Raw genomic sequence first — 26,533 nt, 5'->3', positions numbered from 1 at the left:
ATCATAAAAAGTATGTTTTATATTTTGTAAAACTGGGAATCATTGATTTGTACAAGATTTGATTGATTTTTCTGATTCTTCTGAAGACTATAAAGTAATTATATTAGTTATATTAGTTTATAACTAATATTAACCTTTGTTCTGTGTTTTAATTTGATCTAAAATTGAGTTGTTGGTTTCACTTCAAGCTCTACAGTTAGTTCTGAGGCAGTTAAACATCTGGCCTTTGTTATTTTGTCAGTAACATATTTCAACTATATATTATTACTCAGTAGATGTTACAGCAACTCATACTCAAAACACAATAATTTTTTAAAAACAAACATTATTAAATAATTTAGCCTTTGTTTAGTCTGGATATTTCAGTAAAACAACTTCTCAACTATTTTCAAATTTGAATTATTCTATGTAAATTTCTTGTGTAATTCTGAACCAAAATATAACTACTAACCTATTAATAACTAAATATGAGAGGTTTGGGCCTACCATAGAAATTTTCTTATTAATGTATTTATTTGTGTAACTACCTGAAAGACATTCCTTCTTAAAATACACACTAGTCTCAATGTGATATTGATTTTTTATTGCATAAAACTTACTCGAGAAATTTAATGGACATTTTAGCCATTGTGCTATACATATTGAAATCACAGCTATAAAGTTAGACGTAATTAATTCAACATATTGTGATACAGCTCATGAAAAACATAAACTCAAGTATTTTATAGTGTCTGCACAAAATGTAAATCCATACTTCTTGCAGTAGTCTATAGATGCTAAAAGCAATAAATTAGACTTTCCAATTGATAGGATAACCAGACTATAAACCATATTGCAGTACAACTTTGTAATTTTTGTACCAGAGCTCAAGACAGCACATATAATATCCTTATCCTATATTTATCCAAAACAACTATATTAATTATCTAAATTAGGCTCAAACTGTGATTGGCTCAGACTCATACCTTGAGCTTAGCTGAAAGTGAACTTAAATACCATAATCCCAAAAGTGCTTTTAGAGGGTGCAACTCGACTTTCTTGTTATTTTTTTTTCTTTTGAAGACTTTCCACTTCTCATCCAAGAAGCTTTTTCAGCTCTGACAGGATAGTGGGGAATGGAAGGATTTATATTCCTTGCAGACAGCTGGTAATTTGCATCCTTTTAAAAGGTATTGAAGCACTTGGAGATTCATCTGTGTCTTTAGGGTCACCCGAGCAGCACTCTTGGTTCTTGCACTCTGCAAGTTTTCCTCTGGAAATCCATTCCCACTCCCACACCATTCAAAGGGTGTTCCTTCAGTGGTGGGATTCATTTTTTTTTACTACCGGCTCTATGGGCGTGGCTTGGTGGGTGTGGCAGGGGAAGAATGCTGTAAAATCTCCAGTCAGAGGTGGTATTTGCCGATTCTCCTAACTACTCAGAATTTCCGCTACCTGTTCTCCAGAACTGGTCAGAACCTGAGGAATACCACCTCTGGTGTTCATCCCAAATTGTATAGCTAAAAGTCTGTAGAGATTCTCCACAGGGGAAAAAACAACAAAAGTCCACTTGTTTCCTGAAAAAGTATATTTGGGACAACCATGACCTGGATGACTGAAAATAGTATTACCATTGCTGGCTCTCAAAAAATCTCAGAAAATCTCAGTGAGCTTTGGTAATGGCAGTGCATAATGATCAGACACAGTTATAATACCATTAATATACTCCTGTTAGTATTTTCCCCCAAAGAATCGGGAGAAAAATAGATGATGGCACATTTATGTGGGCTGGCACTAGGATATTGTTATTTTAATGTTTCAACTGGTTGTGTTTTATAGTTTTGAAAATGATTTCTCTTTTAATCTTAATTCTTGAAGTGGTTGAAAGAGGGGTGGCTATATAAATATTTTAAATAAAAATAAATAAATATATTTAAGTATATTAAAGAATGGAATTAAAAAGTAACATTAAAATACCAACTAAGAATATCTTTGCATAAGAAAAAATATTGGACCAAGAAAACACATTGTCTAAAGATGGTCCTGTTACTAGTATCAGCTTTGCTGCTGCTGGTGGTGGTGGTATAATATACTGTAGTTAGGTATTACATAATACTGTATACAGTATACAGTATATATTATTGTTATTATAGTATAGTTCAGCCTATGGATCTTCTGTTTCTTGAATGTTTTACTTTCAGGACCGTTTCCAATTTTAAAAATAACAGAAGACTCCAAAAGAGCTTTTGTTTGTATGGGTTATATTTATTTATATTTATCATATTAAACATTGAAATTGATTTGTTCATAGAATATTTATTAATTGAATCACATAAAAGTAACATTATTACCATAAAAATTTTTTTATAACAATATTAAGAAAAAAATCAAGAAAAAATATCAATTTTTAAAAAGTAAAGAGTAACAATGAATAACATTTTAAATTTATGCAAATATTTTCAATATCTGACAAATCATTTTGATTTTGCAGATCCCTGACAGGATTTTGGGGGATCCCCCAGATATCTTTAGACCAGGCTTTAAGAAAAACTCTAACCTAAAAAGGAATTTAGTAAATAAGTCCTTATCCCTTTGATGTCTCCTCATAGTTTTCTTAACATTTCTTCATCACTCATCAGTATTGGTGTATGTGTGTGTTTGTGCATGTGTTCCTCTATATCAAGGGTGTCAAACTGGGAGCCCATAGGCTGGATGCGTCACATGCAGGCCACACACAGCCCAGCTCCACGAATGTGAAAAAAGGTTAAGAAACATCACGTGATGGCAACATAATGCGGCATGTTTGACACCTGTGCTCTATATGACTCTTGCTCTATACCAGGGATCCCCAACCTTTTCGACGCCGCGCCCGGTTCCGCGTCAGCTGGGCGCCGCCATCTTTTTTGACGAAAATCACTTCCGGTGACGTCATCGAAGTGATTGCCGTCAAAAATGCGGCGCTTAGCGCTTTGGTGAGCTTTTTCGGTAGAAATGGCTTTCTACCCGGAAAGCTCACCTGAAGCGCTGGCGCCGCCATCTTTTTGACGAAAAATTGCTTTTTTACCAAAAAGATGGCGGCGCCCAGCAACCAGCGGCCCGGTAAGGCTTGTTCCATGCCCGTACCGGTCCGCGGACCGGCGTTGGGGACCCCTGCTCTATACTACTTTTTACATTATTTTGTTATCATGTGAAATTAAAGCTTTTATGTACTCTATTAAATCTCATATCTTTGATTTTGATATATAATAAATTCTTCCAGTCTGTTAGATACTACTTTTCCCAGTTTTACTGGCATAATTTCCCAGTTTTGCTGGAAAACTTAACAGATTCTCCCTATATAGCAATAGAGTGGTCAATGTCTGGAATACTCTACCCGACTCTGTAGTTTCTTCCCCAAACCCCAAAAACTTTAACCTTAGACTGTCTACTATTGACCTCACCCCTTTCCTAAGAGGTCTGTAGGGGCGTGCATAAGCGCACCAACGTGCCTACCGTCCCTGTCCTATTGTTTCTCTTATTCTTTTATTTTTCTTATATGTAACCATTTCATGTATTCACAACTATGTATACATTTATACTTATTATCTTGTAAACAATTGGCAAATCAAAATAAATAAATAAATAAAAAATAAAATATATTGCTAGCAATATTACTGTAGATAGATACTTCATCAATTCCTATAACTATCTGGCTTAGTAATGACTAGGGTGGGTATCTAACTTCCTCTTTTGATGCCAGAGGTTCTTTTAAGGAGGGAATGCATTCTAAGGTATCTTGGGTGTTCACGTATTTACTGTGTAGAATTTCAGTGCTCTCTTTTCATCTTTTTTCAGTACTCTTTTTCCATCTTTCTTCGATCTTTGAACTAGTTACTGTCTATTCATTGGGTCCTTTGGCATGCTAATTCAAAGTTAGGACCTTTTTCTGAGTTCAGAGAGATTTTAGAATATTTGCCTTGTTTTTCTATGTCTCTTTCCATGTTTGATGTTTTACAGATGTCATTGTAATACTACTTCTTGTCTCTGGCAACTGCTGTCTGAAAAGCTTTATTAAGTTCCTTTGTGATATTTTTGTCTTTCTTGCCCTTGGCTTTTGTTCTTCTCTTCACATTTTTATTATGTTTTTGCTATCCAGTTGGCTTTCTTCTTTTTACTGGTGTTTGGCAGTAAAAAGTCTTTTCACGCTTATTTTAACAATTTCTTTGATTTCATTCTAGAGCTTCTCTGGTTTCCTATCACTTAAGTTCAAGAGTTCAAAACCCTTTTTTGTGTTCTCCTTGAAAATGGTGGGAATGTGCTCAAAACCATATCGTGGAAATGCTTACACAGGAACAGTTTGTGGTGTGTTTCATATTCATTCCTTGGCAACATCTTTATTATTGTAACTGAGCACTTCCACATACTTTTACCAAAGATATAGCAGCTTCATTTCAGTGTATTCTACCTGGTGTTGTCCATGTATATAAGGGTTGCTTTGAGTTGGAAATTGTACAAATAGTATGTAAAGGTAACCTTATGGCCTATTTAGCATTTTCACAGCATTCCTCAGGGACATGATTGCTATTACAGTTGGAATGCATTGTTCTATTCCTGACCTGTATTTTTCTCTCCTCTTCCCTTGCAGAGCAGAGAGATTGCAGAGCAAGGAATTGCAAGAGAATAAGCGGTTAACTCTTCTACATATAAAAAACAATGCAATTGCATAGGCAGCTGAAAAGAGCCAATGAACAAGAAATTGCCTACAATTCCCTGTTGCTTGCTTGCTTTTTTTTCTCTCACACTTCTCCCACAGATCAAAGAGATTGGAGAGGAAAGATTTTCAAGGAAATAAGCTGTTTGCATAGTGTGCCCATGTTCCAGAGCTGCCAGCATAGTTGCATTTATTTTTTGTGTACAAGACAATAAACGGGCACTCAGACATTCCAAAGGATGAGATAGTGGTTAGGGGCAAACAAAAGCCAAAAGTGTGAAACTGAGTAGTATTGCATCTTTCCAGCTGGAAAGCACAATCATAGTCATGTGATTTCTCACTTAGTAACTTTAGAATAGAGTTTATTTATTTATTTATTTATTATTTGTCAATTGCTTACAAGATAATAGGTATAAGTAAAAACATAGTTATGAATACAAGGATACATATAAGAAAAATAAATTTCGAGTCTGGTGGCATAAAATATTCTGCAACGAGTAGAGGAGTGGAGAAGTCTTCTTGTGAAATATTTCTGGACTTTCTCAACTGTGTTAATATCAGACACGTAATGTGGTTTCCAGACTGATGAGCTGTATTTGAGTATTGGTCTAGCAAATGTTTTGTATGCTCTAGTTATTAGTGTAATATTACCAGAGAAAAAGCTACGTAAGATTAGGTTAACAACTCTTAATGCCTTTTTGGCTATGTAGTTACAGTGGGCTCTAGCACTTAGGTCATTTGAGATGAGTACTCCAAGATCCTTGACAGAGTTTGGATCATCAACAAGGTCTTGACTATTCAGCTTGTATTTTATTTTCTGATTTTTATTTTTTTATTTTTGCTAATATGTAGGAGAGAGCATTTATTTGTTGAGATTTGAAGTTGCCATTTGTTTGACCATTCTGATACATAGTCAAGATCTTTTTGAAGGGTAGCAGTATTGTCTATGGTATTGAATAGCTTTACATCATCAGCGAAGAGAACGCAGTTGCCCTTGATATGATCACAGAGATCATTTATCTAGAATATGAAAAGAGTTGATCCTAGAACACTGCATTGGGGGACACCACTGTTGACAGGTACAGAATTTGATAGGACGCTCCCAATTTTGACCATTTGTTGTCTGTTTGACAGGAATGCTTCTATCTAGTTAGGCAGGTGTCCAGAGAGACCATAAGATTTTAGTTTTAGGAGTAGTTTGTCGTGTACCACTGGATCAAAGGCTTTACAGAAGTCTATGTAGATTGTGTCTATTGCTTTGCCCTGATCGAGTTGTGTAGTCCATATGTTTTTGCAGTGTAAGAATTGCAGATTACATGAAAGTTTTTTTTTTCCTGAAACCAAATTGTTTATTAGAGAGTAGGTTTTTTGTTTCTAAGTGGAGGATGATGGATTGGTTAATAATTGATTCCATGACTTTACAGGTGACGCAGCATAAAGAGATTAGTCTGTAATTTTCAACTAGGCTGGGGTCTCCCTTTTTGAAGATGGGGATGACCATGGCTTGTGACCATAGTTTTGGCAAGGAGCTGCTCCTGAAAGATTTTTCAAAGATTATGCTTAGAAGTTCGGCTATGGCAGTGGGTAGCTTTTTTAAGAAGTGGGCACATATTCCATCCGGTCCAATAGATAGAGATGGTTTTAGATTGCATAGTGCTTTTTCAACATTGTCTTCTGTAAAATTGATATGTATTGATATGTATCATTGTAGTTGTCTGTGGTTCAACTAAGAAATACTGGGCATGATCCATTGCTGTTTACAAATACTGAGAATGTGTTAAAGAGGTTGGCTTTAATAGTGTCATCATTGCAGTCTTTACCATTAGGTCCTTTCAGGGGTGGGATGGACCTTGAGTCTTTTAGTTTGTTGTTTACAAAATTGTAGAAAGTGTGGGTGGAATTGGTGCATAGAAGGTTTTCTTCTTGTTTAATGTGATAATTGGTACATTCTGTTTTTATCTGGTGGCATAAATTTTTGTATCGGCTTTTGAAGTTGGCAACCTGATCAGATTTGTTTTTCCGTCAAAGTGATTTCTTTTTGGATTGAAGCTTCCTTATTGTTTTGGGTAATTTGTTTTTTCTGGTTTTGGGAGTTGTTAATGGTACATATAGTTTGATGACTTTTTTGACTTTGTGATGATTTTTGTGTGGACGTTTGTTGAGACAAAAGTCAATCATGTTGTGGTCACTGTTGGAAAAAGGTTCTTTAATTTGTATTCCATAAATTGAATTCAAACTATTGCAGAAGATGAGATCAAGGCAGTTGTTAAGTCTAGTGTTGTTGGTTACTAGTTGTTCTAGTCCCAGATTTGTTACTGCATTGTAGAAGATTGCATGTGTGGGTTTAGTTGTACATTCGTTAAGGGTCCAGTTAATATGAGGTAGATTGAAGTCACCAAGAAAGATAAAAGCGTGTGGGCAGGATGCTGCCCATGTTAGTAGTGTATTTAGCTTGTTTGCATGTTCAATGTCATAATCAGGGGCTCTGTAACATAGTAAGAACCGAAATGTGATATTTAAGGACAGTTCACAGACGATGGTCTCAGGAATAGCAAGCTCCTGGGTAACTTGGATGTTTTTTAGATGTAGGGACTTTTTATAGAAGATAGCAACACCACCTCCTCTACGGATTTCACGATCTGATCAGTAAACATGATAGTGACTTACTGTGGTAATGGAGTCAGGGAGAGATGCATTGACCCATGTTTCACAGACAAATACAATATTGAATTTAGCTGTATTTAGTAAGAGGATAAATTCAGGTATTTTATTTACAAGGCTTCTTGCATTGAGTAGCTTGCATTTAAGGCCAGTTGTGGTTGGAATAGAGGTAGTTAGGGGCGTGCATGCCTAGTTTTGAGTGATGTTGAGTGATGTTGAGTTGCTGGTCCCAATTAGGTTCATTAAGTGAGGACCTATAATAGCAATAAGAAATCTAGCAGAAATGTATACACTCTTTCCCTCTGTCATTTCTGTTTCCTAGGTTCTTTCTGTTTCTTTTCCATACAATCCAACTACATTTTCCTCTTTAGTGTTTCCAACTTTGGCATTCCTGTTTCTAATCACAGCACATCTTGTGTGCATGTTCTGTAGATTTGAGATTGAATTTGACTATTAACTTGTCAAATTCTTCTTTTTCTGCATCAGTGGTTGGAGTATGAGCTTAGTTAATATAATAATAATTCGGGTAGTCTGTGAAATCTAATGGGTATTATTTGGTCATAAAATGCACTGTATCCAAATAATGTCTTAGTTATATCCTTCCCAATTTTTAAAGCAATGCTTTAAAAATCTTCTTTGGTTTTGGTGTCGTTAATAGTAAACCATATGTCTATGTTGACATTTTTCCATGCTCATTCTCCCTACTTCCCATGTTCCCACTGTAGTTGTTTCTCTACAGCTTTGAATTTGCATTTCCTTAGACATTAGACATCCCAAAGGGTTTTAATCTAGTCACATCATATATACCATTAATACTCTGAAGGATCTTCAGTTCTTCCTCAGAAGTATGTTGTGGACTATTACTCAGCACTATATCATCACTATATAATTTTATCTTGTCTGCCCATATAATTAATTTGGTACAGTACAGGAGTAGTTCACCATTGCCATCTCCCTCAAAGTATCCAGTGATGCCTTTGCCATTGTCACTGAGATGTTCGTTCACAATCCTCCCTTATTGCTGCTGGTCAATATAGCCACTGCTGGACAGTTTTATGTCCTGGGTGTCTCTGCAAAGAATATATCTTCTTGACATAAAATCCCAGAGTACTTTAATTGTCCCTCCCAGGAGCCCTTTTTCATGATGAGACACCATAGTAGGACTTGAGGACTTGAACAGGAACACTAATGACACATTCCTTTGTAATATTTGGTGAAGCCAGAATGGCTGGTACTAGAGGGAGCCTTTCAAGATAGAAGCAGGTAATACAATTTATTGGGATTAAACACAAGATGTATAAGGGTCTTCCTTCTGAGTAGATCCAGAATAGGTATTTTACATTAAGCCATTTTATATATTTCTACAACATGCTAGAAATGTCAGGTACAAACAACCAGTTCCATGCATATAGGTTCCAAGCTAACTATTTATTGTATTCTGCCAGTAATACGGGAATATCTCCAGACTGCTTACCTTCTCTTGGGTACAGATAAGTAAGGTTCTGTGGAGCTTAGGGAGAGTTAGTCCAAAATCTCCTGTGGCTGCATATTAATTCCAGGCTAATCCTTTGTTTGAGTTTTCTTCCCTGCTGGCTGAGTGTCCCCCAACAAGAAATTATTTTTAATTTGCTGTGAGAAACCTCCTTAATTTTAAATATATGAATAGGTTTCTCAAAAGACAATGAAGTGCCTCATAACTTCTGAATAACAGTCATGCTTTAATCGTATATGAATAATACTATGCAGTTACTTTAAAATGTTAGAAATCTGGCTGTATATCTTTAAATAAATATGGAGATCTGGTCATTTTTAATACAAATCTATGAGGACTCCTTGTGCTTTTGTTTCAGCATGAGAATGAAAGTGGCTGTAAATTAGATTCTGTGAGATATCTTGTTCCTTATTTTTGAACTGATTAGTTTCGTACTGTTGGCAGTGACTTACCCTGTTGAAATCAGCTTGGGATTTTGTAGCAATTTTCAGCATGGTGTTTCAACCCCTAAGGGACTGTGTAGATATTCTGTCAAACCTTTTCCAATAGATGTGTATTTCATTTGTGATATGTACTGTGCTTATTTAAAAGAACCACTCTTCAATCTGTGAGGGAACATTTTCAAAAGCTTAGAGAAACAGAAGTCTGACACATTTATTGTTCTTCCTAAGATGTATTGGCGCCATTAATATGAATAGAATTTCCATATTGTATTTAATTTTGTATTGTAGTATTCTAATTATCAAAAAGTTATTTTAGATGAAATAAGAAATATACAAAAATGTCATCATTTTCTATAGAAATTACTAAATCACTACCATTGAGGTACTGGTAAATCTATCTTCTCTGCCAATTTTAAAGTTTTTTTTAAAAGAATATGCTCTTAGCACATATTATTATAACAAATGTGAGTAATAAATAGTGAATCAGATAGGAAAACTGCTTATTCTAATATTTTGGTTCTGAGAATAGACAAGAAAATATATTTGGAAAATGTGAAAAGTTTTTTTGAAGTCTTGGTTCATGGCTGATTAGTTGCTTGTATTTCTTTGGGATCTTTTTCAGAAGAACAAAATAATAGTCAGTTTGTATTGTAATATCTCATCAATGACTTGCACAAGCCTAATACATTAAAAAAATCACTCTAATTGATGTTAAGAATTTCAAATATCTGTATTTCTCTGTCATTAAAAAACAAGGATGCACAATGAAATGTTGTTACTAGAGATTTTTTTAAAAAATTTACTTCAAAGTCTTTGGGATATTTATTCAAAGGAGGAAATCACAAAATTCCCAGAAATATTCATAAATCAGATATTAGTGGCAAATCTTAATGTAGCCATTCTTTATACTAGAAAAATATCATTTCACAACTATGTAAGTCATGGATAACATTAAAAATGTATTTTCTAGATAACTAAGGTCATTTTATTAATTGCATCTTCTTTTTTAAAATTTACAGATGTTACTTGGAAGATGGAGCTTCAAAAGGTGCCTGGTTGAATCGATCAAGTATTATTTTTGCAGGAGGAGACAAGTGGTCAGTAGATCCTCGAGTTTCAATTGCAACAGCAAATAAAAGGGAATACAGTCTCCAGATACAGAATGTGGATGTGTCAGATGATGGTCTATATACTTGTTCAGTGCAGACCCAACACACGCCCAGAACCATGCAGGTGTACTTAACTGTGAAAGGTATAAGTGATTCCATTTTCTAAATTTTAATTAATTTTTATAGATAGAATAGATTTGGCATCTGATTGTAACAGATCATTAACTCATTTGTAGCTTCTTCTTTTTTTTTGATGCCATGAATTTAAAATACAGTTGGCATAATTGTAGTCACTTACAAACACACATCAAAATGTGTGGGAGTATGAATGTTTTGTGAAAAAGAGATGGGGAGGATTGATTTGTGTTTGCAGAAAGATGTGTGGTATCTATTAAAATTAAGAGATGTCATGTATTCTAACTTTAAAAATTAGAATTGTAATCAGAACTCCCATTAAGAAAAAGATTTTGTTTGTTGTTCCCTGCACGAAATATGCACCAGTTTGTTAAAATGTTTCCTCTTACATAATCCTATTAGTTTGGCACAGCTAGATACCATTATGAAACAAGCAGCAGAAAAAGAATTGAAGATAAATATCCCCTTTTACTCTAATACTTTTTTTTAATTGAATTATTTTCAGCCAAGCTTACTGTAGACCTTATTCAACATTTTAGTTACAAATTAAAATAATTTATATCCATAATGATTTCCAAATTATGAATTTGGATTAAATGAGTCCTATTCTTTCTTGCTGTTCAGTTCAGCATCACTCTACAACAACCCTGATGTTTTATCTTTTTCTTTTGCATCTACTTTAACTTGCAGTGTGAGATGTCCTCCCTTGTCTACCTTATGAATCTCTTATTTCATCAAAAGAATGCAAAAGTAGAGTGAATTTCTCAGTTCAGCTCCTTATTTTAGTAGAGGTACAAAGTAAAAATATAAATTATTTTCAGTCTGTTGTCTCTCCCTTACAGCCAACATTGCTATCCCATTTTTCTCCATTAGAGATGTATGTAGTAAATTAGATTATTTGCTGAAGTTTTCTGTTGACTACTGCGATATTTCCTAGCTTCATCTCGAAACATTACTTAAGTAAGAAAAGTGTTTTCCCGCCCCCCCGGTCTCTATGCATTACATTTGCCATTCTGCTTTTTTGATTAACCAGTACTTCAAATATATAATAGATCTAATATTTTCTACCATAATTGATATATGACTCTGGCTTTATAGTTAACTGAAGCACAGAATGTTTGTAGTAAACATATACATCATATGGCTGAAGGTAAAGAAAAAGGATGGCCTATATATTCAGAGAAACTTGTATATTGGCTGTGTTTTACATGTAGCAGTGGATTAAGTATTTATTCATGAACTGCAACACAGACTATCACATAAACTGTTCCTGAAGTGGTTGTGCCTCTTTTCCCCAGCCAGATTCCAACCATCAATGAATTGGCCAGCAGCTGGTGTTACTTTAAAAAAAAATAACCCCCAAATGAGAGTGCTATAGAGTAGCTGAAGTAAAAGCCGTTCCAAGTTAAGAGAGGAGTTGATATTTTGTTAAAGTTTTCTACCTTGACCATTTCAGCAATGTCACGTCATTCAGGCAACATGCTAAGCATAACCAAATTTCAAAGGTACTATATGAACCAGGTCATATTTGCTTTTGATCTATGCTTAGCTTAGTTGTATCCTGTTTTGGGTCTGGTGAAGCTTTTCTCCCAGGCACATTAACTCATCTCTGTTTTATAATGTCTCTTCTCAAATAGTGATCCTTGGTAGCATCACCTCTGCATAAGTCTGCTTTTTCCACTTCCAAAATGAAATTCACCTCAGTGTCTAATAAACCATTAAAAAGAAATACATACAGCCTACACTAAGAAGATATTGGAGGATGGGAAAAAATCAGTTATTCTGACATTGACACGCCCTGAATGCAAGCACTTTGCTTCACAGAATTCTTCCACTTTAATGGGTATGCTGAGAATTCTGGGAAATGAAATCCATATGTCTGAAAGGTACCAAATTGCTGCCCCAAACCCTAAGAAAAAGATGCTTTGTACCAGACAATGTTCAAAGTATTAAAAATGCCTGGTATGTGATTCCATCAATTGTGAGCAGAAAAGCAAGAATACAATAGTATCCCATGCTTTTACTGATGGCAGTAGACAAAAGAAAATCGTGTCAAAATAGTGGACCTTTGTTGAAAAAAACCATTCTCTGAAATGGATATGGCAATCTGAAAATACTGCAGATAAGATTCAGAGGAAATGAATATGTTTTTCTTTCAGAAACTAGAAAATAACGACAATTACAGTCTTGTAGGGAAAATGGCAACTTGATGTAGGCAGCTCAGACGAGTATTTATTTTGGTAATCAAAGTTCTTCCTGTATCTTTTTATGGAAACAAATAAGCATTCAAGTCATTTCCTGCAAGTATTAATAAAGTTCAATAGAATAGAATAGAATTCTTTATTGGCCAAGTTTGATTGGACACACAAGGAATTTGATAGATATTATTATTATTGTAACCAGGGTCAAAGAAAAGAACATAAATGTAACTGAAAACAGTGTTTCTTGGAAATTTACAAAAAAACCAAAAACATAAAAGCATTCTGTCAAACACAGTTTTTTAGAAAACTCTTTCATCCTTGTCCTGGCAACACAAGTTCAGGTGCACATTTGAACTTGATAATTTCTGTAGGTAGGTTTCAGATTCAATGAAACTGAATAGTTAGAAAGTCCCAGAACTTTTATCACACTTATCACCATTGAAGCTTCTGTACATTTTATATAACAAAGCACCATTTTGTGTCAATAACCACCTCAGAGATTATGCCCTGATTAACTATTTTAAGAGATAGGTGGTTCAGGAATTAGCAATGAAATGAAGGAAGCCTTTTATCACACCAACTGCAGTTCCAAATTGGCTTGGCCATTTGATTGCTGCCTATCTTTTTCTAAAATGTCCTTTTATGCTGTCACTTCAGATTTCTGTATTTAAGCCCCAATAAAGTACAAACAAAGAAAATCAGATTAGAAATACCTTGCATTTTTTTTACAAAAGATAAAAAGATAAATGAATGAAGAAAGATCACTTTGTTTATTTAGTAGCATTTATCTTGTAATAAAATCTGGGGGCTTACAAGGATAACTATCAGTAATATATTTGATGCTGTATCCTAAGTCAGATCATTGGTTCATTTCATCTGATATCATCCACTTTACTCACTATGATTTTCCAGATTTTCAACAAAAGGTTTTTATACTAAGATATTTTTTTGTACTTCAGATGACAGGGCTAATCCTTCTTAGCTTGCTACTGTTATATGAACTAGTACTATATATCGTAGTCATTTTATTAAAGAACAGTGTTTATCACCACTGTTTACGGGCATGTTTGTTTGATAAATACTGACAAATACCCTTGGAACTTTTACTTCAGGTCCCTTGGTTAAGGATATAGATATTGACAGAAGTCATTGATTTATTAATATTGCTAGATGATGGAAATATGGAACAAACAATGATTCTAATATCTGATTTTTTGTTTTAACAGCAGTATAGTTATTGTTTGACTGCTGTCATATGAATGATTTTTTAAAAAGTATATTGGAAGAATTTATCCTAGTATATAATATATGTAGTTCTAAAAGCATTTTTCCAGGTGTTCAATTGTGTTTTTAATATATATTTTTACAATTTACTGTATTGATGTGAATATTGTCCCACAATATTTTGCATATACTTAAGCTCACAACCATCACAGCTTTACAAATTCCACAATGTACAAGGACCCTTGAATACATTTCTCTAAGAGTGGTATTTTTATGGCACGTGTTAAATGGCAAATTACATTACATTAGTTCTGTCTTCACATTCTCTAAAGGTAATTAGACTTCTTTCATTTATTGAAAGGGTGAATATTCAAATGATGATTATTTTTCAGAAGCAAAAATATAACCAGGCATTTTCATTCTGTCATAAGTCAATATACCTTATTCCGTGTATTCATACAAGTAAAACTTTAATATATGGATTTACAATCTGTTGCCCCAAGACCTCACATAGCTCTCAGAATAGGGCTGCCTTTGAATAGCCTCTGAAAGCATAAGCTACAATGGCCCAAGCAGTTATTGGCACCTTTTACTTGGCACATATGATGGCTGGGTTCTGCAAGTTATGTTGTCTTCCAGTATGCTTTTGGACTCATTCTAAAGTGCTACCAGTGATATCCAAAGCTCTTCATAGCCTGGGACCAGGGTATTCATGGGGCAGTCTCCCCAGTTACATCTACCCATGAGATCCAACAGTAAAGACATGCTCCAAGTCCCATCTATTAGGGAGCAGCCTTTTCTGCTATGGTGCCTGCTTTCTAGAACCTCATTCCTTCAGAGGGTAGACTTGCTCTGACCCGACAAGCTTTCTGTAAGACCTTAAAAAACTAGTTTTGTTGCTGAGTCTTGGGCCCAAGTTATGTGGTTGAGCCTGTATCTCAGTTATGTTGTTGTATTGGTTGATTATATCTTACTTGCCTTATATTTGTTATTTATTGTTTATTGTTTTTAAATGTCTTTATTGTTTTGTTTTTTTAAATTTTGTTAGCTACCTAAAGTTAAGTTTGAGATGGGTGTCAATAATTGAATGAAAAAATAAATAGTGGTTGAATTCTAAATTATAATGTAATAAACAGAGGAAAAATATGAAATACGTGGGGAGAAATCATAAAAACTCAGATGGATCTCTGCCATATTCATCTTATTTACATTTAAATTACATTGAAGCAAACTTAGGTTTTGCTTTTGTTTTTATTATGTTGTAGGCTCTAAGCTCTAGTTAACAGGCAAGACTATCAGAACAAAAAATGTTGTGCATTCCATTTTTACTGAGTCACTGTCTCTGGTGAACATAATTATTTCAATTTTTATTTTGGAGATATTTGGGATAAAAAGAAGAACAAGACATTGCAAACTTACAGGACAAATTAAGACAGTAATATTGTCTGCCCTGGAGAATAAATAGAGGTATAAATGTAGCCTGGATAAATAACAGAACCTAATTCACACATTCTTCACAAAATAGTAATGAATCTATTTTCAAATGTATATCTTTGCCCTAAGGGTTTTATCTAAACCAGGCCAAACCTATTATTTGTAAAAGAGGGAGTTTCAAATTTTTCAGACCCTTTCTCCTTCCTTCTTTCCCTCCCTCCCTCCCTCCATATCCATCCATCCAATGACAAGGATAAACTGATGTTCACTCTGTGTCCTGGGTGTATATTATGGCATGTTACAGAATGTGACTTACTTTGGAAACATTAGTCTGATGCCTGACATTGCTGGCTAATATGTGGCCCAATACCATAGATATGAATGTTAATCAAAAGAAGTGCTTGATAACTTATGTAATAAAACCTAAAGAGAATAATTCTTGCCCTGATTTATATGGACTTGCCAACAAAACCTAACCTCAAATTAGGCTTTCACTCATATTTATATTGTCTTAAACTGAATCATGTTTATTTTAAAACTAAAAGAAAAAAGAAAATCAGTAAGACACAGCAGAAAGATATAAATAGGTATATTTCTGACAACCCAATTTTGAGATGATAAAACTGGTTGTTGAAAAAATTGGGGGTTGTTGCTTTTTTTGGACATTAACATTTTACATTTCTCTAACTATTATCTACATTTGAGTAACTGTGTCTGCTAGAGGAAATAATATGATAAACTGTGACCCAATCCACATTTATATTTTCTTCTGGAGTAATTCAAGCATAGTGTAATCCAATATAGTGAGTTCAATAGAGCTTACTCCAAGGTAAGTAGATATAGAACCACAGCCTGAATCTGAAATATTTACAGCAAATTATATAATTGGAAGAAAGCACCAAAGAAATACTGATGAGTGGAAAAGAAGATTCAAAAGGAAAGCAAAAAAAGAAAAAAATCACTGCATTGACGGTGTGTAGATGATTGACATGGCAGTTGGACAAAACATGAAATAGGAAAAAAATGGAGAGAAAAAATGGACAGATTCTTTTAACATTTGAAATTCTTTCTGCCTTACAAGGTGAGCTTTGTTGACCTAAGAACATGTTACTCTAACATGACATGAGGGAAATGCCACTTATTCACTCTCCAGAATGGAAAAAAATGTCCAGATATATTGCCTCTCTTTCAGAATTAAGCCTCACATGCAAGCACAGGTTAACAATGAGAAATTCAGAATGCAATATTTCTTTATAATTGTGATATCTATTTCTTTTTAACTCCAATACTAGTATTATTCTCTAGCATTCCTTCCATTTTATCTACTATTCAATACATTGTGTTAACAATAAGCTCAAAGCCTCTGGATTGAATTTCTCTGTGCTGCATACATTAAACATATCTCAGGGACACTGGCTATGCCTATCTTGGGATCCAATAATAAAAATGAAATATCAATCACGATTAGCCCATTCTGGCTTGTTTAAAAATGCAAGGATAAATAACAGTATAAGGTACAAATGAAAATGATCAACTCGATTATGTCTTTGCTTCTGCACTTGGACTCTTTCTAAAATAGTAACAGCACTTAGACTTATATACTGCTTCACAGCCTTCTCTAAGTAATTTACAAAGTCAGCATATTGCCCCCAATAATCTGGGTCCTCATTTTGCCGCCCTCGGAAGGATGGAAAGCTGAATCAACCTAGAGCCTTTGAGAATCGAACTGCTGGCAGTCGGCAGAATTTGCCTGTAATACTGCATTCTACCCACTGTGCCACCACAGCTCTTGTGATTGGACTAGTTTAGAAATATTATTAAATGCATGCACGTCATATGATAGCTCCTTACCTCCTTCACTATTGTAGCTTTTAAAAAATGTGAGGCTTTCTGGCATGAAAAACACCTCAAGGTGGAAAAAGAAATTCACAATATTTAGTCTTCACTGCAAACTAAATTAACAGGCATCAAAGGAGAAGAGCAATTGTGTTTGTTGTCTTTTCATACAACACTCACTACTGAAACAGAATAAACAATATACAGTCTTGTTGGGTGCAACATTGCATGCACCAGCTTTTTTTGCCTCTTATCCAATTGACCACTATGGGCAATAGTCAGAAAGTTAGCAGAGTGGCTTTTTATCTTTACCATATTTCTCTTCTTTCACTAAAACATTTTCTTTGTGCATCTCTGTGTAAGAGGTCTGCTAGTAGTTAAGCAAAAATTCTTAACCTTTTCTTCTTCAGTTCTCTCTATTATCTGGTTTGATTCTACCTTGTATAAGTACTTGCCTGACTTGTGATCTCTCAGTGATGGAGAAGAGCAAAATACAGATTCTTAGTTGTAGACCGACTTAAGGGATGCCATGTTTCTTCATAAATACAACTTATCTATTTTTATTCCACACAAACATCATGCTGGAGAATATTTTATCTATATGGTATTTAGGTTTCTTCGGGTATTTTCCCACGTCTTAGAGAGGAGTTTCAGTTTCAGTTTCACAGCACCAAGCAACTTTAGTACAGAACAGTTGAGCTAAGCCACGCCCTTGCTGTCTCCTTCTTGCTCACTCAGCAAATACCGTTTCAGTTTCCATGTTTCAGTTTCCAAACAGTCTCAAGTGTCTCACACACTGACAGGACGCTAGCCAGATAAATACCGATGGATGCTGGTAGGCAGAGGCACAATTTATTTCCCCTTATTTTCCTCCCCAAAAACTAAGGCCGATCACATAGTTTCGTAACGAAGCATGGGTATAGAGCTAGTTATAAATACTTATAATGTTAACATTGATATTTTTTCCACACATTCTTTATACAAGTGATTTACATCAGTCCACTTAGTGTGGACTGCTCAAAAAAGTGACTTATGACACTTACATCCATTGCAGCATCCCCAGGGTCATGTGATCAAAATTTGGATATTTGTCAACTGGTTCATATTTATGATGGTTGCTATGTGCCGGAAACTTTTGGGGCCTACTAACAAGTAACGTCAATTGGGGAGCCAGATTCATTTAACAACCATCTTACTAACATCACCTCTGGACTGATTCATTTAACAACTGTGGCAAGAAAGATCATAAAATGTGGCAAAATTCACTTAACAAATGTTTCATTTAGCAACATAAATTTTGGGCTGGTAAGTTGAGGACTTCCAAAACTAACAACAAAAAAACACAACCTAAATAAATCTAACATTAAACATTTAAGAATCCATTCTGGATGGATGCTGAAAAGAAAATTTAAAAATCCTGATAAATTCTCCTCCCCTTACATAACAGGTCTACAAATCTTTATAAGCTTTCCCATCCTTACTTAACAAGGATATTATATTAAATATAATATTCCAGATGAGGTGATCTCGGTCTGATAGTCGATCAAATTGACCCAACATCTAATCATAATTTATATGTGAAAAATTTTAAAAAACAGTCAACAGTTATCCCAACATTGCATTAATCTTCAAATCACCCTGTTAACCATCTGTTATTGTATTTAACATATAGAAAGTCCACAAATGACTTCCAGTCTCTTATAAAACTGTCTAATCCATTGTCTCTAATCAAAGCAGTTAGTTTTACCATCTCTGCTAATTCAGTCAATTTTAAAATCCATTCTTTAACAGTTGGCATCTTTTTCCTTTCCATTGCTTAGCGAATACAATCCTCTCAGCAGTCACCATATAAAGAAATAGCATCCCAAATTGTTTTGGATTAGTTTGTCCATAATACCTAAAAGAAAAGTTTCAGGTTTCATTAATATTTGAATCTTAAATATTTTCTGTATTGTCATTATTATGTTTATCCAGTAAGTTTTCCCATGTTTGCAAGACCACCACATATGATAAAAGGTACCTGGATTTTGATTACATTTTCAACACTTATTACAAGTCCCTCTATACATTTTCACTAGTCTAAAATATTTATGTCCAATTGTCCAATATTAACAGTTTGTGGATGCTTCACAGCATTCCCAGTTAGTTGTTTATAGTGTTAAATTCAGCTTAGTAGTACACAGGTTCAGATCAGATTAGCACTTGCATCTCCACAAAATAATCATAGCTGCTCTTTGTTATTGTGAAAGCTTTTTAAATATAGCTTTCTACATGTAAACTTTGCTATAAGCGTGCTTGAATCTTTAAAATTTCAGAAGTCAGGCAGTTTTTCAAGTGAATTAGAATCTCCTTTGCAATACTGAAAACCATTCAGGAATCTTGGTTAGATTATTATTCTCATATCTTTGGGTATAGATTTCAGAATAAAACCAATATACTACATGTTTTTACAGTTTGTGAATTCAGACCAGTTTTGAATTCCCAGATACCTTCACAGTATCTGGAAAATATGGCAGACAAAACAAGAAGAATAGCATTGAACTCCCTGACATAAATACAAAAAACACAGTTATGCACAGGAAAGCCAAAGCCTCTCTGCTTACATTGGACTTATTTTGATTCTATCCAAGGATGTAGGTCCCTTCCTATGTTGTATATCTGCATTCATTTATTTGTACATGTAAACACAATTTATGGATTCAGTGTGTCATTGCAATTGATGCTTTTGAATTAAATATGCTCAACATTTCCAGTGTAACGGGTGCTGCCCTTTTCTACTAATAAACCTCCCTAATGCCTCCATAAATATTAATATATTGATTTAGTCTCTACAATGTTTGTGAGGACTAATTTATTTTCTAAATCTGGCCAAGAGGGACTTGTAGTGGGGACTAACAAGATAAATTTTATACAAATTTATTTAAAGTGGGGCAAAATAAATATGTAGAAGACATCTATAATCATGCCAACAACCACTTCCCACTTAAAACTGACAAAGCATTGCTCTTTTAAATTGCTGCTGCTTGAGATGTCAATTTGTTATAAAATTAACTTCTTGATGCCAGCGACTGTTATCAACTTGTCTTTTCTCTATGAAGAAAACCAGAACGACTGAACAAATTTGTATTGGATTGCAAAGTAGTTTGGTAAGATTTATAAAAAAAATACAGGCAATCATTCTATAAAATGCATATTTATACTCTTTTATTATTGTCACATGGATGCTGTCATGTCTGTGACTATAAATCATTCTTCTTCTTATATGCTTTCCAGTATGTAAAGTGAATATTTGACAGTCCTGTGCCACTAAAACCTAGTATGAGATTTGGTTCATCTGCTTAGTCCATAAACCTTCCCATAAACCTAGCACAAGAGATTAAAGAATGGAGTGTCAAGCAGTCATGGGTAACATCTGAGGCAGCTTCTAAATGGTTTTGCAAAAGGGGAAGTGAAAGCAGTCTGTAATATGATTTAAGAATCACTTGTTCAAAGAAGGGGGAAGCACCAGTAAGCTCATTTGTATCAAAGCCATTTTATAAACATGATAAAGAAGAGTAGAGCTCTACTCTGCTATAGATGGAATGTGATATATGGTTCACATTTATCAATGAATCTTCTACCATTAAAAAGAAAATCCAAAATGGTATCCTGGGAAAGTGATGGGAGGAAATATAGGTGAAACTCGAAAAATTAGAATATTGTGCAAAAGTTCATTTATTTCAGTAATGCAACTTAAAAGGTGAACCTAATATATGATAGACTCATTACATGCAAAACAAGATACTTCAAGCTGTGATGTGTCATAATTGAGATGATTATGGCTTATAGCTCATGAAAACCCCGAATCCACAATGGCAGAAAATTAGAATATTGTGAAAAGATTCAATATTCTTGGCTCAAAGTGTAACACTCTAATCAGCTAATTAAGCCATAACACCTGCAAAGGGTTCCTGAGCCTTTAAATGGTCTCTCAGTCTGGTTCAGTAGGAATCACAATCATGGGAAAGATTTCTGACCTGACAGTTGTGCAGAAAACCATCATTGACACCCTCTATAAGGAGGGAAAGCCTCAAAAGGTAATTGCAAAAGAAGTTGGATGTTCCCAAAGTGCTGTATCAAAGCACATTAATAGAAAGTTATGTGGAAGGGAAAAGTGTGGAAGAAAAAGGTGCACAAGCAGCAGGGATGACCGCAGCCTGGAGAGGATTGTCAGGAAAAGGCCATTCAAAAGTGTTGGGGACTTTCACAAGGAGTGGACTGAGGCTGGAGTCACTGCATCAAGAGCCACCACACATAGACGGATCCTGGACATGGGCTTCAAATGTCGTATTCCTCTTGTCAAGCCGCTCCTGAACAACAAACAACGTCAGAAACATCTTACCTGGGCTAAAGAAAAACAGACCTGGTCTGTTGCTCAGTGGTCCAAAGTCCTCTTTTCTGATGAGAGCAACTTTTGCATCTCATTTGGAAACCAAGGACCCAGAGTCTGGAGGAAGAATGGAGAGGCACACACTGCAAGATGCTTGAAGTCCAGTATTAAGTTTCCACAGTCTGTGTTGATTTGGGGAGCTATGTCATCTGCTGAGATTTATTTATACTCAATTTCAAGTAATCCTTTAATGATACCTCATTCTGTTTGGAATTGGTTGATGTCATCTTCATTGTACAATTACATGAACTATATTAATTGAATCAGGTGGTATTCTGTTAGGGGCAGAAATGAAGCAAGAATGTCTGTCTTGTGTAGTTTCTGAGCACTATGTGTAAACCTGTATCTCCGTGTCTTGCATGCATAAGTACATACAAAGAGAAGGACTTATTACATTAACTGATTGGCCATCTCATTCTACTGATACAAAACAAATGTTTAAAAAATAAAGTAATTAGAATATTTTAAACTTAAAAGAGGAGAATTGTTTTACTTAGAATCAGAATAGAGCTGGAATAGAGCTGTTCAGGCAGAAGACTTATACAATTTCAGACAAGTGGCTATCCAGTCTTTTCTTAAAAATCTATAATGATGAAACATCCACAACTTCTGAAGGCAAGCTGTTCTACTAGTTAAATGCCCTCACTATTAGGCGAGGAATTAAGTTTCTCCTTAATTCCAGGTTGCTTCTCTCCTTGATTAGTTTCCATCCATTGTTTCTTGTCTTGCCTTCAATGCTTTGGAAAATAAGTTGATCTCCTCTTCTTTGTGGCAGCCCCTCAAATACTGGAATATTGCAATCATGTCTCACACACACACACACACACACACACACACACACACACACACACACACACACACAGACCTTTCTTTTCTCTAGACTAGCCAAACTCAAACCTACAACCATTTTTCATATGTTTTTGTCTCTAGGCCTTTAATCATCCTAGTTGCTCTTCTCCGCACTTTTTCCAAACTCTCAACATCTTTTTTGTAATGTTGTGACCAAAACTGGATGCAGTATTCCAGGTGTGGCCTTACTAAAGTTTTATAAAGCAGTATTAATACTTCATGTGATTTTGATTCTATGTCTCTGTTTATACAATCAAGGATTGTAGTAGCTTTTTTGTTTGCTGCCTCACACTGCTAGCTCATTTATAGGAATGATGAAACTATTACCATTCCTATAAACATTTAGAATTTTAGAAAATTTGTAAATGTTTATAGCAGAGGTCTCCAAACTTGGCAATTTTAAGACTTGTGGGCTTCAACTCCCAGAATTCTCCAGCCAGCTACGCTGGCTGGAGAATTATGTGAACTGAAGTCCACAAGTCTTAAAGTTGCCAAGTTTGAGGCCCCTGGTTTATAGGAATGGTACTAATATCAGGATATTATAAGATACTGATAAAAATTATGTAGTTCATCCTGGAATTTCTGATAGACATGATAAGTTACAATAAGTTTTTTAAAAGTATACATAAATATATCTTGATATTAAAATAATGTGCACGAAATTTGTGAGAAGTAAGAGTTTCTCAATAACCCACTGTGTACCCTAGGTGCCAAATCTAAACACAATCATGTTATAAACTATTACAGAAAAGAAACAGCCAGCTAATTAAACTAGAATTCAACTAGGGTTGTTTTGTTTGAAGGAGATCCAGAATGAAGTGAAATGCAGGCAATGTTCTTTCAGAAATGCCACAACTAATCCAGCTAAAGTTGAACAGATTAATCAGCTTCTTTCAGGGGTGGGATTCTACCAGTTTGCACCTATTCGCTAGAACCAGTTGTTAATGTTCTAAACAGTTCGGAGAACCTATTGTTAGAAGAAATTACTGGCCTAATCCTGTAAGGAAAGCAGGAAGGAAATATTCTGGTGTTTCTTACAGAAACTGCCTCTCTGTTAACCCTTCTTACATTCTTGGCAGGACTAGACTTCCTGTCTCAGGAACCTCTCTGGAGTTTTTTTTTGCTCCTTTGCTGGTACTTTGCTTGTGGGGAGTGACCATTCAAAGTTACAATGGCACTGGAAAAAGTGACATGACCATTTTTCACACTTATGACTGTTGCAGCACAGTCATGAGAGGCCAGGTGAGGAGATGCGTGCCTCGATGTGAGTGATATTGAGTTGGCCACACCCAGCCAATAACATGACCACCAAGCCATGCCCGCCACCTAAGCCACATCCACAGAACTGGTTGTTAAAAATTTGAATCCCACCCCTGGCTTCTTTACAAGACAGAAATCATTCTGGGACCTTGTATGTCTTTTGGGAGTTTTTTTCAAACTGAGAGACATGAATCAGGATTCCATTTTTTGATACAAAGCTAATGGTGTCTCCCACATGAAATATCTCCAGTGAAACGTTATCATCATTTAAAACTCTTTTGTCACCTTTGTTTAATGTGCTATGTGATGAAATAGCTTTGGAAATAAAATTCCATATTTTCACTTCAAAGACATGAAGATTGGTGAGAAATAAAAGGTCTCAAGCTTAGGTTGTGAAGCAAAAAGATGGACAAGCAGAAACATCAAAGGAAATATATACAGTCAATTAATTTTGTGATGGATAAAATCCTATATCAACAGACTTTTCAATACATTTAAGTAGATTTTTCAATATTTTTGCATTGCTTCCCTTGTATTTCTCTGGTCATTATGAACCAAACAGATTTTGCAGAAATTTGAGAAAGCATGAGTAGCTTTTATTTTCTAAAATCAAAATGAGACTCTCCTTCAGCGTTCTGTGAAAGAGCTTGTGATCTCTGCAGCAATAAAATAACTTTGGATTTTTGGGTAGGTAGAATAACAATTTTACAATAATGAGGTATATCCATTGTTGACAAGGGGTTAGAGATGGTGTAAACCATTGGAAAGTGGGGCGACAAGGAAAACGAAGAAAGGGAATGTATTTTTCCTTACACATAAAATGATTACCGGTAAAGAGTCCAAAAATACATCTGTTGTAGTCTGACATTCTACCCACTCCATTTCTTAAAGGCAAATGATATATTTATACTTATTGGTTAAACATTTCTTTTTGGCAGTTGGTAATTATGTATCTCCCTATATCTTTCTGCTTGCAACCTTGCAAGTTAAACAAATCTAATTATAAAAATGCAGAACATTACATGTATCAATAAAGGCAATTAAAATGCTAGGAATGTAATTAAGAAGAAAATTATAATTTTGAGAAGAAAAATGAATATGCTCAAGGGCATTTATACTTGGAAACAAGAGCAAAAATAATTGCAACAGACCAGGAATGCTGTAAACAATATTTATGTACAAAAGAAGATGGAAAATAGATTTGCAATTTCATAGCTAAAATCAGTATCATGCCAGGATCATGAAGGGCTCCTTGACTTTTCATTCAATAGATTCCTAGCTATAAGAATATTGTTGGCTTTGGCTTTGGGTCTTGACTGCTCAGTACAGGTAGTCCTCAATTTATGACACCTGTAGAACCCAAAACGTCCATTTATTTACAAGACAGTTGTAAAGTGAGTTGCAGTCCATTTCATGGCCTTTTTTTGCCATGGCTGTTAAGCAAATTGCTGCAGTTGTTAACTGAATCATGCAGTTCTTAAGTGAATCTGAAGTCCTCTATTTCCTTTGCTGGTTGAAAGCCAGCTGGGAAGGTTACAAATGGTGATCACATGATCCTGGGACCCTGCAGTTATCATAGATGCATGCCAGTGTTAAATGTAGCAATAGTAGACTTATATACTTCTCCATAATGCTTTACAGCCCTCTCAAATTGGTTTACAGAATCAGCCTATTGCCCCCAACAATCTGGGTCCTCATTTTACCGACCTCGAAAGGGTCGAAGGCTGAATCAACCCTGAGCCCGTCAGGATTAAACTCTTGGCAATGAGCAATGAATTAGCCTGCCATACTGCATTCTAACCATTGTGCCACCACAGCTCTTACGTGACCATAAGGATGCTGCAACAGTTGTAAGTGTGAAAGCCAGTTATAAGTCACTTTTTTTCAGTGTCGTTATAACTTTCAACAGTCACTAAATAAATGGTTGTAAATTGAGGGCTACTTTTTCTTTTATTCTTTCAGATTGTGTTCTCACGGTCAGTTTGCTGTTGTGTTCTGAAGTTGGACTGGATTTGCAACCACACCATTAACTCAATGCTTCTATGACATTAATAATATGCTGCCTTTCATGGGATTAGGACACTGGCCTTATATTTAAAGTTTTAATAATTTTTAATTGGTGCTACCCTCAAACAAATCATCTACCAATTAATAATATGATTGATTGATTGATCTTTTTTAAAATGCCTGATACACCATTAAAACACATAACAATAATATAAAAGAACAAAAAAAAATGTGCATCCAAAAAAGAAACTATACCAAAGGAGAACAAAATCCCACAAGGTCTCACCACCACTTTATACAATAATTTCTGGGAGAATATCCAGGTTTTCAGTGCTTCCTGGAATATAATCAGGATAGGAGCTCTGGTGAGTTGTCATTCAAGAGATCAGGCACCCTGACAGAGTTTATTAGTTCAAAATTAGCCTATCTTAGTTGTACACATATTTATCAATATTATTATGCAGAATATTGACTGTAACATCTTAAAATAATTGCCTGATTTCTGAAGGCATCAGAGCCATACTCATAATTTATATGCAAGACCTGTAGCACTGAATGGTTGGTGCAAAGTTTGGAGGTCAGACTGTTCATGTATTTGTATTCTAGTGTTGCTCATTACTGGTCAATTTAGCTGAGCTAATGAGAGTTGTAGTTCAGCAATATCTCGTAAGTCACCAGGATCCCTGCCTATAGGCTAGCTGTCAGTGGTCCAAGTAATACACCCATAGAAAACAAACTCCAAACAAACGCCCAAGTCACTGGTCATGCTTGTCCAATCCTGGTA

General features: G+C 35.0%; 1 protein-coding gene across 2 annotated transcripts in view; it reads left to right on the top strand.

The window, feature by feature from the left end:
- NEGR1 (neuronal growth regulator 1) overlaps window positions 1-26,533 on the top strand; it is a 543,684-nt gene that overhangs the window by 261,998 nt on the left and 255,153 nt on the right. For both annotated transcript variants that reach the window (XM_026679346.2, XM_026679345.2), the window contains exon 2: window positions 10,285-10,517. In XM_026679346.2, the coding sequence (XP_026535131.1) occupies window positions 10,285-10,517 (233 nt within the window). The remainder of the gene's footprint in view (window positions 1-10,284; window positions 10,518-26,533) is intronic.

This window comes from Notechis scutatus, chromosome 3, assembly GCF_049901735.1.
Source record: "Notechis scutatus isolate UNSWTSFEM ecotype Mainland chromosome 3, rNotScu1.2, whole genome shotgun sequence".
NCBI classification, from domain to species: Eukaryota; Metazoa; Chordata; class Lepidosauria; order Squamata; family Elapidae; genus Notechis; species Notechis scutatus.
Note: the sequence above shows the minus strand (reverse complement) of the source record. Positions and strands in the feature narration are given on the sequence as shown.